General features: G+C 43.8%; 1 protein-coding gene across 5 annotated transcripts in view; it reads right to left on the reverse strand.

The window, feature by feature from the left end:
* The window catches only part of PHC1 (polyhomeotic homolog 1), a 30,142-nt gene extending 16,611 nt beyond the window's left edge, over positions 1-13,531 (reverse strand). For 4 of the 5 annotated variants that reach the window (XM_079959211.1, XM_079959210.1, XM_079959208.1 and 1 more), the window contains exons 1-2: positions 1,424-1,582; positions 81-191 (exon numbers count right to left, since the gene is read on the reverse strand). In XM_079959211.1, coding sequence (XP_079815337.1) covers positions 81-191; positions 1,424-1,537 — 225 coding nt within the window. In that variant the 5' untranslated portion in view covers positions 1,538-1,582. Of the gene's footprint in view, positions 1-80; positions 192-1,423; positions 1,583-13,201 lie in introns of those variants that run through there. The other variant, XM_079959212.1, reaches the window with a different exon arrangement.
* Between the last annotated feature and the right edge of the window lie 87 nt (positions 13,532-13,618).

Here is a 13,618-nt window from a genome sequence, read left to right on the forward strand (position 1 = left end):
CCTCATTTGTTTATTCCAAACTAGGTGTTTCACTCTTCCCTGTTTTAGGTAACTCCTGTCTTTTGAACAGTCTGTCTCACCTGCTGGACTGCAGCCAGACTGTGTAACTGAGCACTGTTGAGCTGCTGTTGGAGCATAAACTGGTGGAAATACTGGGCTGCATTGGGCTGCCTCTGCAGTGCTTGAAGCGCCTGTAATAAAAAAATTAAAAAAATAAAAATTCAGAATACAAAACAGAACACATCCTAACATGCCCAAGGTCTCACAGGACAAAATAAGTGAAAACATATAGAATCACAGCCCCCTTTCAGCAGATCTGGACCACCACATATTTATTAGTGGAATAGCAGAATATTAGGCTAAAAATGGTTCCACCAGCTTAATTAGAATGGCCAGGAACACAATAATCCTTAGATCTATTAGGTATTAAGCAGGACCTAGCAATGCATGGGGCATGTTTGAGGCCTCACACTGATTTTCCTAGGCCACTGGATAAGGCAGGAGCGGAGAACTGGAATTGGTCAAAGGATTTGATCCTTACCACCCCACTCCTGGGGACCAACTTTGACAACTTCAAAGGGACTGATCAGCTGATTGACAGTTACAATGAGCCCCTCTGAAGTACATTTGCTGGCAGATTGGATTCAAACTGTACATACAAACTCTGCAGCTATCTGGAGAGGGAAAATATCCATTTTCAGGTGCAAATGGACAAAGTGGGGCTTGCAGCGAGTCCTCTTGAAGGCACACTGCCAGTTCCAATTGCATCACCAATGCTGAAAGTACACCTTCAAAGGGACACACGGATAGGCACTGACCACAACACCCCCCCCCCCCGCAAAGGCATTAGGGAATTCCTGATGGAGAACTCCTTAGTGCAGCTGATCCCAGTAGGGCTTGCCATCAGTACCAATCAAGCAAACCCTCACTTGAAACTCCCAATAGCTCCTTTGGAGCTACCTACTTACCTGCCCCAAACCTGACATCAGTATGGTGGGGAGTACTTAGGGGGATACCGCCCTGCAGACTAAACTGGGAGCCATGCTGAACTTAACAACTGCTTTGCTGCTTCCTGCTCTGGGCATCTTCAGGAAGAAGAGCAAAACAGAAATTGAAGAAATAATAAGGCCTGTAATTTGGAGGTTCACCACCCTTGAGATAAGGAGAGGTATTCACTTCTCAAGACTGGCCTCTTCTTTCCTGAAGAGAAGGCTGTCTGCTTCTCCTCTTATGTGAGGAACATAACCAATTCAGTGCTAGTCTCCTACAGGTTCACTGCACTGGCTAAGGCTCTGGAGCAATTTCCCCTGTGCTCATAAACAGGGCACCTACTGGCTAAGCAGCAATTTAAAGTGATGTGCTGCTACTCTGATGATGAAACCTTCCAGGGCAGTTTTTCCCCAAGAACAAAGATGGTCCCCACCTGCACTGCCTGCCGCTCATATAGAGTCATCTGAGAGATCTGAGGGCGAGTGCTTCCTCCAGAGCTTGAGCTGCCACTAGCAGAGTTTGAGTTTTGCTCGCTTTCCGTCTCCATAGTGTCAGGTCCCCAAGATCCTTGCCTGAAGCTTTGTCTCAAGCCCTAGATGAAGAAAACTGGGGGTTAGCTCATGTCACAGAAACTACAACATTTATCTCCCCCTGCATTATAAATTTATGGAACCTGTCCTTCCTAAGCTCATCATCACACCGCTTAACCAAAGCCTCTAAAATGTCTTACAATACTGAGAGAAGAATCTGTGGGACCCCAATAATTGAGGCTATATTTAAAATAACCATTAAAATCACACATGTTGATATGCAAATTCCTCCAGATTTATAGCCATGATTCTATAGCACTAAAGCAAAGTTAGGTTACCTGTGACGGTTTAAAGACATGGAAGTCAAGAACAATGTAGATTATTCATAACAAGCATTCATCACTGGGGCTCATCATAGTTTTGTTTTTGTTTTTTTACCAGGAAGCATAAGGTGGACAAAGGAATATCTGACGGGCTTATACAACATATGGGCTTATGCATGTAACAAATAGGAAGTTTCATAAGAACCGCCTAATGGATTAAGTACCAACAAGTTTTCTTCTAGCACCACACTCAGAAATATGCCTGAACTTCTTTGGGGATGTGTCAGGGTACTGGAATGGTTTTGTATCAACTTCCTAGAATGCCCCCAACACACATCCCTTGGAGATGTGATGTTGATTGGACAAGGGTGGAATCCGAGAGGGAGACTCTGACTGTCCCACACTGGAGCCCAGTGAGAAATATAGATCTGAGTTATCCTATGGCCCTGGGATGCTATCCTTGGGACTGTAAGATTCCACCCTTGGTATAAAGGTGACTCTCAACTTATGTGCGGGTTTCGTTCTGGCGCATAAAGCCAAAATTGAGTATGGCCAGAATACATTTGGTTCAATGGCAGGTGAGATTGTCAAAGTCTTTTTTTCCTGGACACCCACCCCCTTTCCATTTTTTTTTTAAAAAAGATTTGCCAAGCGTGTTAAGCTGAATGCGCACAAGTTAAATGTGCGTAAGTTGTGAGTTACTTGTAAGGCTATTTCCAAACAATTCAAAGCTTTACATGGAAAATGTGTTTATTGCAATACTTTAAAATACTTTAAGCAGAGCATACTCAAGAGCATACACTTTATTTGCATTGTTGGATTTTAAGGAAAGCATACCGAAATATTTTCGGTCCATTTTCTGTAGCAGCTCAAACTACCAGGATCTGAATAAAGTCTCAAACCACATAAAGGCGGCGACCGTTTTAGGTGTGTCCCATTGATGCACAACGCATGGGTCCTTTTAGACTTGGAAGAGGGCAGAACGGAGCATGGAATCCTTATGCACATTCCGCCAACATGTGCAGAGGGGCCAAGAATGGAACCCCTGTGCAAAATGGTCACCGTTTATACAATATGTATAACCAAGTAATACATAGATTCGTCATTTTCCTAATTGTACACCATTCTGAACTGTGCTTAGCTTTTTAAAAAAGAAAATTTAAAATAGAAGAGCATGTAGAACAAAGGGGAGATACAGATATTTAAGGCAGTCACTACGACTGGGCTTGCAAAGTGTTTCACATCCTTAAGTATAAGGATCAAATGTTTTAACAGCTATGATTTTTCCAGCTTGGAATTATATTAAATCTTATTAACAGCATTACAGCCTTAATACATAACATTACGAAGAGACCTGCATCACAAGAAAGGTTCATTATTTGTGTGATGAAGCATGGAATGTTGGAAGAAAAGCAACATACTCCACCAACTGAATTCAAATGTTACCTTCCCAAGTATTGCATTTATTATATAACTGATTTACACATTTGCAGATCCTATTTATATACTTATCTGAGGGTGGAATATTTGTTTTTATAACTTGTTTTTAATTACGAGCATTGTGGCAGAAAGCAGGGTATGAGTAACTGATGAGATATCAGCCTGTGAAACTCTCAAATTCCCTCCATAATTTTACCAAATCATACACCCACTAGCTTTTGTTAATAAGTCTATCTGTACAGATCTGACTGAAAACCTCAGCACCTGTGGCTTTTATAGCTCAATATTAAGTGCCAATACACATCCTATCTAAATTCAGAAGATGTGCCCAAGCATGGAGAATTATTTAAGCTGCTATCTATCCACACAGCAGTGGCTCTTTCAAGATTATCAAATTTTTGTTGCAACTTGTTTCTTACAGACATTCTATTGCAGGGATATTGCAATTTCCTAGAACTAGCTATGCTGCATTTATCAGAAAACCAAATAATTTTCCAAGATAGCATATGCATCGTCTCTGCAGCTTCAAATACAGGTTCATTAATATTCTGATTTTCAAAGCTGTTAACTTTGTCTCCCCAGTTGTGGGGTACACATTTAATGTAATTATTAGTTGCCTGAAATAATAGATAGAAAACTGTATAGTCAAGAGTGCTATGAGATCCATCATGGGAGAAAGGTGGGATATAAAGGTGCCAAATATTTGAGGACTACACTGGCTGCTGCAGAGAGTGAATAAATTTAAATTAAACCAAATTTTAATTCAATTGTTTTTAATAGAAATGACAGTAATTACTACTTTTTGTTTTAAAGGAAATCTTAAGTTAATGCAAACAGATATGTTAAAATCTACCCCACTTGAAATTGAATCATGACTATATCAGACACACTGAATTAAAGTTGTTTTTCTGTTTCAACAAAAAAACAAAGGGAGGGAAATCTCACTTTTGAGGTTAAGTATTACATGTGCCACACCATAAGCTTGTTCAGACAATCGTATCTCAGACTATTAAGACAATATGCATGTGATTTTGTCACACACAAAGCTCTATTGTACATGCTGCAATTAAACCAGGAAGCTTCCAATTAACCGTACTTTCCCACTTCATCCAAACTAGCAAAATGTTATCAGCTTTGGAACAAGCCAGGATATTACACCAAAGTTTGAAGCCAGCATATTAGCCCAGTAAGGTTAATTAGAAGTTTCTTGATTTAATCAAAGCTTACGGCAAAGGGAAAAACACAGAGACCGCCTATGCAGGCAAAAGGCTTGGGTATATCACAACTTTATAATCCAAGGTATGATTGGTCTAAATGTTGCCCCAGGGCCAGGAAGCAGGGTGGATTTGATTTAAATCAAATCGATTTAAATAACGATTTAATAATAATAATAATAATATTAATTTATTATTTGTACCCCGCCCATCTGGCTGGGTTTCCCCAGCCACTCTGGGCGGCTTCCATAAAAACCAAAAATACACTAAAATATCACAGATTAGAAACTTCCCTGAACAGGGCTGCCTTAAGATGTCTTCTGAATGTCAGGTAGTTATTTATCGCTTTGACATCTGATGGGAGGGCATTCCACAGGGCAGGCGCCACGACCGAGAAGGCCCTCTGCCTGGTTCCCTGTAGCTTTGCTTCTCGCAATGAAGGAACCGCCAGAAGGCCCTCGGCGCTGGACCTCAGCGTCCGGGCAGAACGATGGGGGTGGAGTACTAGTCAGTAAGACTTGATTTAAATAATTGTTTTTTTTAAAAAAACATTCCTGCTGGTATAATCTTAATATTTACAACCAGATGAAGGTTTGATTTTTGGAATAATAAATTTTATAATATTATTTTAATAAATAATAAATTTTCAGAGTAGTTTTTACAGTTATATCAAAAATTACAGATTTGGTTATACTATTAGAAATACATAGACAGATAATTATGAAATTATTGTGAGGCTTAATAAGTTAACTGTTTATATTTGGACAACTTTTCCACTGTACATTATTGGAAGAAGAAAAATAATCATTTCCTTAATAACAATTTGAACATTATAGTATATGTATCCATGTTTGTTAACTGATGTGGTTAAACTTTTTTAAAAAAACAACCAACTTAGACTGAGTTTCAGCACACATGAAGAACTTAAAACAAATCCTTATTTCCTGATTATAGCCTTTGGACTATAATGTAACTTAAATAGAAAACTATCTTTAGAAATATTTTTCCTTCCAAAAGCATTTTATTTTAAAAATCCCATTTAAATCAAAATAATCAATTAATTATTTTTTTAAATCCCATTTAAATTTTTAAAAATCTGATTTATTTTTTTTTTTTTAAAAATCATTGATTTATCCACCCTGCCAGCAAGCCATCAGTGGCTCAAGGATCCAGTATTTCACCAGCATCCTCCACTGAACCAGCAGGGTGATCTGTACATACCGTATTTTTCGCTCTATAACACGCACCAGACCATAACACGCACGTAGTTTTTAGAGGAGGAAAACAAGAGGGGAAAAATTCTAAACGAAACAGTGGATGTATGATTTTTGTGGTTCATGCTATGGCCACAGACATGTGATCTGACAGTGAGTTTGGAGTAGCCCAATGCAAAAATCCTGAGGATCCATGCTTTGTAACCACGTTTTTGCACCACTGCGGCCCCAGGCAACAGTGGGTGCGTGATTTTTTTGGTGCAAGATGTAGCCATGGACATGCTATGTGATCTGATGGTGAATTTGGGGTGACCCAGTGCAAAAATCCTGAGGATCCATGTGGATCCGTGCTTTGTAACCACGTTTAAAGTGGGGAGGGAAGGAAAAGCACTCAAGGGACAAGGAGCACGTGTGGGGTATGCGGAGAAGGATGCTGCTAATAATGCAGAACAGGGGTTTAAGGGGAGAAGAAGCATGCGTGGGGTGGGTGGAGAAGGATGCTGCTAATAATGAAGAAGAGGAGTATAAGGGGAAAAGGCTCCTCTCCCACTTTTCTCCTTTAAAGCAAGCAGGCTCTGCTTTTCTCCCTCCTCCCTGCTCATCCCCGGCTTAGTGAGCTGAAAAACTTTGCTGCTATTTAGCGAGTGGGGAGGAGAGAGGGACAGAGAGCCTGCTTGCTTTAAAGGAGCAAAGCGGGAGAGGAGAGGAGCCGCTTACATGGCTCTTCTCACGCTTTGCTGTTTCAAAGTGAGCCACGGAGGAGGGAAGGAAGGGGAACCATGGATCCTCTGCTCACGACTGCAGCAGATCCCCCCCCCCCCGCCACCCATAGGCATTCGCTCCATAACACGCACAGACACTTCCCCTTACTTTCTAGGAGGAAAAAAGTGAGTGTTATGGTGCAAAAAATACGGTACTTGTTTTACATCCTCTGATGGAGGGATCTTAAGAGAGCTGTGCATAAACAAATGCTAGCAAACCTCAATGGACTGAAGCAAACTTGTAAAAAAAGAGTGGACCAAAATTCTTCCACAAGGATGTAAGAGACTGATGAAGTCTAAATTATTTTTATAGCCTCTACGGGTATTAAATCTGCCCCTGGGGCTTTCCCGTTTCAGTTGGGCTACCAGACTCTAGATCAACGGTCCACAAACTAAGGGCCATGGGCCGGATAAGGGACTTGTTTATCCGGCCCACGCCCCCCCCCCCACAGCTCTTACCGGCGCTGTGCTGCACGGCTGCCCACTTCCAGGTCAGAAGAGCACTGGAAATAGCTTGTGCACATGCACTATTTCCGGTGCACATCTGGGTCAGAGGAGGTCCGTGCACATGTGCACAAGCTATTTCCGGTGCTCCTCCGACCCAGAAGTGCGCCAGAAATAGCATGTGCGCACGCATATGGGCACGTGCTCCCCCGCCCTCTGGCCTGCCGCACGATCGGCGCTGGAGACACTGGCCCGAAGCCTGGCAAGTTTGCTGACCCCTGCTCTAGATCTCTTGACGTTGTCTGGGCAGCATGAAACAACAGAGCATGCCCTTCTTCATTTCCAGTATTACACAGACATTCGAACCAGGTTTATCCAACCCATCTTATATAAGTTCCCTGGGCATTCAAAACAACACAAGATCTCCCTGTTACTACAGGACAAAAGCCCAGAAATTACATATTCAGTCACCAGATTTTGCGTTGCCATGATAGATATTCGTCGAAGGATGGTCTATGATACAACTCAGTCCTAAACTGAAGGCCCATATTGTTAGATCCACTCTTTTGAAGCCCCACCCTACATAGTTGTTTTAACTGGTCTTTTTAAAATTTTCTCATCAGTTTTTTTTTTCATCCTTTATTAATTAAGTATTAATTAATTAAGTATTCTATGTATAAGGTTTAAGCTATATTTGGTTCTTGCTCCCAATTATTTAATAATTATTTGCTTAGACTCTTACTGTTATACTATTTATTTAGATGCTCTGCTTATGCTGGTCTGTGACCGTAATAAAGTAAATTTCAACTGATGAAGTCATACAGAAAATGATGACTTATTGCTGCTGAAGGTGGTTCATGAGGTGTACTTAGTTTTTCACACATAGCTTTTCCACTTTGGCTTTATTTCTGCTAAATAAATCATGACACTGTGTAGGATGTCATGTGCTGCTGTCCATCTGAGGTTGTATTTACCAAATTTTAAGACCTCATATGTAAAACCACAGAATTCAAAGAGTATGTACCGTATTTTTCGTCCTATAGGGCGCACCGGCCCATAGGACGCACCTCGTTTTTTGGGGTGGGGAATGAATAAAAAAAATTATTCCCCCCCCCCAGCTGCGGCTGCCGCCCCAAGCCTTGCACACGCCTGCAAGCCTTGCACACGCCTCCGGAGGGCTCCCTGTGCTTCGGGCAACAGGCTGCCGCCCCAAGCCTTGCGCGCTTGGCGGGAGCTCCTGCCGGGCGCGCAAGGCTTGCAGACACTCGCCCGAAGCACGGGGAGCCCTCCGGAGGGCTCCGCGTGCTTCGGGCGGCAGGCTGCCGTCCCAAGCCTCGCGTGCCCGGCGGGAGCTCCTGCCGGGCGCGCAAGGCTTGCAGACACTCGCCCGAAGCACGGGGAGCCCTCCGGAGGGCTCCGCGTGCTTCGGGCGGCAGGCTGCCGCCCCAAGCCTCGCGCGCCCGGCGGGAGCTCCTGCCGGGCGCACAAGGCTTGCAGACACTCGCCGGGGCTGCAGGCTGCTGCCAGCAAGCCTTGTGAGCCCGCAGGAACTCCCGCCGGGCTTGCAAGGCTTGCGGATATCTTCCTGAAGCCTGGAGAGCGAGAGGGGTTGGTGCGCACCGATGCCTCTCGCTCTCCAGGCTTCAGCGAAAGCCTGCATTCGCCCCATAGGACGCACACACTTTTCCCCTTCATTTTTGGAGGGGGAAAAGTGCGTCCTATGGGGCGAAAAATACGGTACTTCCTTTTTCCTGTGATTGTATAGGATAGCTTATGACAATCCTGGAACATTAGCTACTGTCACAAACTGAGATCAAGGGAACCCCTTAGAGACATCTCTAAATGCAGAATAGATCATGTAAGGAAGATTACAACTGAAGTCATAATACAGATAGTACGGTCAGAGAGTTAAGCATATGGAAAACATTTAATACATTTTACAGGAAGGTAAAGACAGATGATTTTCTGGTACTGTATATTACATTCCCTACACATAAACACATACCAGCAGCAGGCATACCCTATGAGGCTTACAGGATGGATTTTTGCTGATGCTGCCACCTATATTTTATCTCTCGGGAAGAAAGCTCAACAAATGCAGCTCTGCAAAATTGGCATCAAGTAAATGTCCCATTGATTGAAAATAGGAACTTCCAAACATCATTCTTAGGAATAAATACATTTTCACCAAAGCAGCAAAAACAACATTCCCAAAATTTTGGCTGAAGATATGTTTGGAAGGCCACTAACATCATTGAGTGTGTAACCCTCTTACCTCAATGCAAAAATAATTAATTACTGTAACACAGTCACTTTTCAGTGCCTGTTTCTGAAAGTTGGCCAGAGTATTGCAATACACAAGGTAGATTATCAATGCCAGTTTTCATACTGTTAAAATCAACACATTTTGTCTTATACTGGTATACAGCAGAAAAACTAAGACACTTTAGCCACACCTGTGCCTTGAATCAATTGATTGAAAGGCACTATAACATATTTACTTACATTATTTATTTTTGGAAAGATATTTGCTAAGCCTGCATTTTTTACAACTTAGGACAGGGTGAATTTTTCATAGTGAAAGGAAATATAAAAGGGCACACTAGACAGTAGATCTTGCTACAGGGACACAAAAGATCTGTACGCTAAATTCTACCTTGATCTAGCATATTTTGGGGAAAGTGGTTTGTTTTTCCTTCTGTTCTCTGTGGGTTTGGATGCTTCTTGTTATATTGCTGTCAAACTTGGCACAAGGTTTCCCAAGGTGAGGGTATTAGTTTTCATCAACGCTGGACTGCTGGCCACCATTCTGAATCAACATTGTGGGCCCAAGCATTATCTTTGTGTGATCACACATTTTAGGGCATGAAGGGTCCAAACTACAGCAATTTTGAAACTATTTGGCAGGTCTTTGTCAAATCTGTCACGATGGTTATAACCTGCGCCTAACCTGGCATGAAAGGGCCTGAGGTGGACAAACTGATCTTCATCTACATTTGGACACTAGAGGCAGTTTTTAATCAATATGGTAGGTCAAATTAACCCTAATTAAACTTTAGTTCACAGAGAGAGAGAAATTGATTCGGGGTCATGCAGACCCCTGGGTTAGTGTGTGTGTATGCACAGTCCTGTTGTCTTTGTCCCCATGGAGAAGGGGACGACAGAGGACGAGATGGTTGGATAGTGTTCTCGAAGCTACCAGCATGAGTTTGACCAAACTGCGGGAGGCAGTGGAAGACAGGGGTGCCTGGCGTGCTCTGGTCCATGGGGTCACAAAGAGTCGGACACGACTAAATGACTAAACAACAACAACATGCACAGTCCTAAAACTTAAAAAAAATGCACTATCCACTCAAAAATATTTTGAGATTTATTCAAATTCCTGGGCGGTGCCAGGCATTTCCCACTAGTAATATATTAAAAAGGAGCATACTTTGGAGTAAAATGAAAATCTGATCTAAGTTTCAAATGTGAAAATCAACTCTCAAACTGAAGACACTAAGATGGCCACGGCTGGTCCTCTCACAAGCCAATCCCATCTGACATAGGAAGTATTTCTATCACTGACTTCTCACCAGAGAGAAACAATAATGATTGCCCTTCTAGAATTCTCCTAATCTTCAAACATCAAGACTGCTCTGCCCAACCATTTTCCATCACCAGATAAAACTTCCAAATATTTTTGTTTAAAAAGCAGCTATACTGTTGCAAGCAAAGAAACCACACATCATCTGTTTTATCCTAATTATACATATTTCGATGAAGAGTGCTTCCCACTATGTATTGCCACAAAAAACTCATTTCTCATTTACAGTGGTGCCTCGCAAGACTAAATTAATCCGTTCCGTGAGGCTCTTCGTATAGCGGTTTTTTCGTCTTGCGAAGCAAGCCCATTGACAGCTTAGTGGATTAGGGCTATTAGCGGCTTTTAGCGGATCAGCTGATAAGCGGTTTATCAGCGGATCAGCTGATAAGCGGCTTAGGGCTTAGGAAAAGGGGGGGGGAGGGAAAAAACCCCGCAGGAACTCGCAAGACATTTTCGTCTTGCGAAGCAAGCCCATAGGGAAATTCGTTTTGCGAAGCGCCTCCAAAACGGAAAACCCTTTCGTCTAGCGGGTTTTCCGTCTTGCGAGGCGTTCGTCTTGCGGGGCACCACTGTAGTTTGCACACTATTATATGTTGTCTATATACATTCCTTCATCTGCATAGAAAAAAGCAGCATTTAGTCACAAATAACCACAAGCATAAGCTTCTGATGTTTTAGGTTGCTCATTGTTTACTTCTGTTCCTTCTACAGAAGGGACTGTTAGTTGATTGATTCCCAGATGTCCTGGATTAAACATATTCCACTTGAATCTAGGTAAAAGCCCTGCTTATCCCTGGGCTTGAGAAATCATATGAGCAGATCGCTTTGGAGACTTCTTACAAACTTTGCGGCCAGCTCTCATGGTTCACCTGACCCCCCCACTCAAAGGATTACAAGCCAAATGGGAATGAAAATGTGAGTGGGAAAAGGCCATATAAGCTGCCATGATAACCAGCTGCCTCCTGGCCAGCAGTTGAAACAAACAATGTAATTTACTCACATAAGATTTGGTGTAAGGAGTTGCTACGAGTATCAGCCCTGTTTCGTATCTTGCCTCAACCAGGCATATACTAAGTGGTTTCCACAAGGCACTGTTCTTCCAGCCTTAACATATAATAATAAATACTAGTTGTCCACTTTTCACAGCTGTTGTTAATGTTACTGAAGACCTTTCCACATGTGAAATATGCTGTGCAAGGGCTGCTTTAAAGCTGATGTGATCATAGCACCCTGATTAATGGATTAACCAGTCCTGTGCAACTCTTCCCAAATAGCAGCAGCTCCTGGTGCAAATCCACTCCATGTTTGTGCATAAGCATCAAATATTTCTAAGTTACATTTACCCACTGTAAACAGTTACCATATAAAAGCATATAGTAAAGCCTGGGGGTCAAGTGCAGCCCTCAATGCATCCCTATCTGGCCCTCAGGACTCTCCTCCAGGCCACACACCCTCCTTGGATGTTTTTGAACTCTGATTATGTCTCATTCCCCTGAATTGAGGATAAAGAGAGATACACAAATGTGTGTAGAAACAAGCCTAGTGTAGAAGGGTAGAAAAAATACATTAACTACTCCACCCACTTTTGCCGCTGCCCCTACCCGCCACTGGCATGCGGGTCCTAGAAGACTGTGGCCAAATGGTATACAAATGTACAGCAAATAGTCTTGGCCAAAAAACTTACATATAGAAAATAATCAGACAAGAGAACTTCAATACAGACTGGCATTGCTTCACTATGCATGTTAACTTATCAGTCTACTAAACGAGACTGCCATCAGCAGATAGAGACCTATGGAGAGACTATTAAGATAACGCTGATGCATTTTACTGTATATGTGTACAAAGGACATGCTGAGATTGTTTTGTTCATGTCTTATTTTAAAAATGCCCAGAAGGGACTGAAGCCCTTACTCTGAATAACTTTCCAAACACTTGGTGTTTAGAAACCCATTATTTAATGCATTTCTCAAGTGCTCAAACTGTTTAACACACATAATCTCACAAAATGCAAGGCAGGTCCATATTATTGTCCTCCTATTACAAAAGGTGGGGGTGGGGCATGAAGGAAACCCTAAATATTAAGTATTATTATCAAAGCCTCTTGCATGCAGAGGAAGCACGGTGGAAGCATTGTTTTTTATATTGTATTTTTTATGCTCCAAACAATCCTGATATCTACGGGTAAGGGCGCTATACAAATTTAAAAAGCAATGATAAGTAATAATAAACCAAACAGCAGAAGCAGCAAACCATTGAAAGACAAAGTAATGATGGGAGACCCCAGAGCAAGACGAAAACACTCTAGAGATAAAAGCCTCTTTTTTCTTTTGCAAAAGACTAAAAAACCCTGAAGACGCTCCACAGCCTAGAGCAGGACCAGGGCAAACACGTGTTTGCCGACACAGGTACCGGGGTTACCTGTAGCTTGCCTGCAAAACATGCACAGCCCAGACAGCACAACCCAGGTCTACAGGTCGCCGTAACGTGTGAATCAGCCCTGTGGGGTGTTTTGGAAGGAAGAGCACGGGATGCGATTTGGGGGGAGCGGGGCGAAGCGGCCTCGGAAAGGCGGCTCCGGGGAGGCCCGATAACGAGCTAATAACGGGCAGCGGCTGCTGGCGAAGGGGGCGTGGAGCGGGGCGGGCGGCGCTGGCCGCCGCAGCGGGAACAGCCGGGGGCCGCCGGCGCTCGCTTACCTTCGGTTCCGCCTAGGCCCGGTCCGTGCCCCGAGGGCGGCTGCGCCTCCTGAGGGGCCGGCCGAGGGCCAAGTGGGCCCCCTGCCTTGACGGGAGGCGGGGACGCGGAGCAGGGGCGGAGCCGGGGCCCAGCGGGGAGCGGGGGGAGGGGCCCGGCGGGCTGAGGAACCGCGCCCCCCTCCGCGGGTGGGTGGGCCGGCCTCCCTGAGGACTAGCGCCGCTCTGCGCCCTCCCAGACGCGAAGACGCCGCCGCCTCCCAGGAATTTCTTTGGCTGCTTGGCTCCCCCTCCTCTCTCTCTCTCTCTCTCTCTCTCTCCCTCAGCCTCTCCACTTCCTGCCAGAGGGGGCGCCGGAGAGGCGCTTTTCCGGGCCACGTGACCGCCCTGCCTCCGACTCCGCCTCGCGCAGGTTTTGCG

The sequence above is a fragment of the Podarcis cretensis genome (assembly GCF_951804945.1).
Source record: "Podarcis cretensis genome assembly, chromosome: 17".
In the NCBI taxonomy this organism is placed as follows: Eukaryota; Metazoa; Chordata; class Lepidosauria; order Squamata; family Lacertidae; genus Podarcis; species Podarcis cretensis.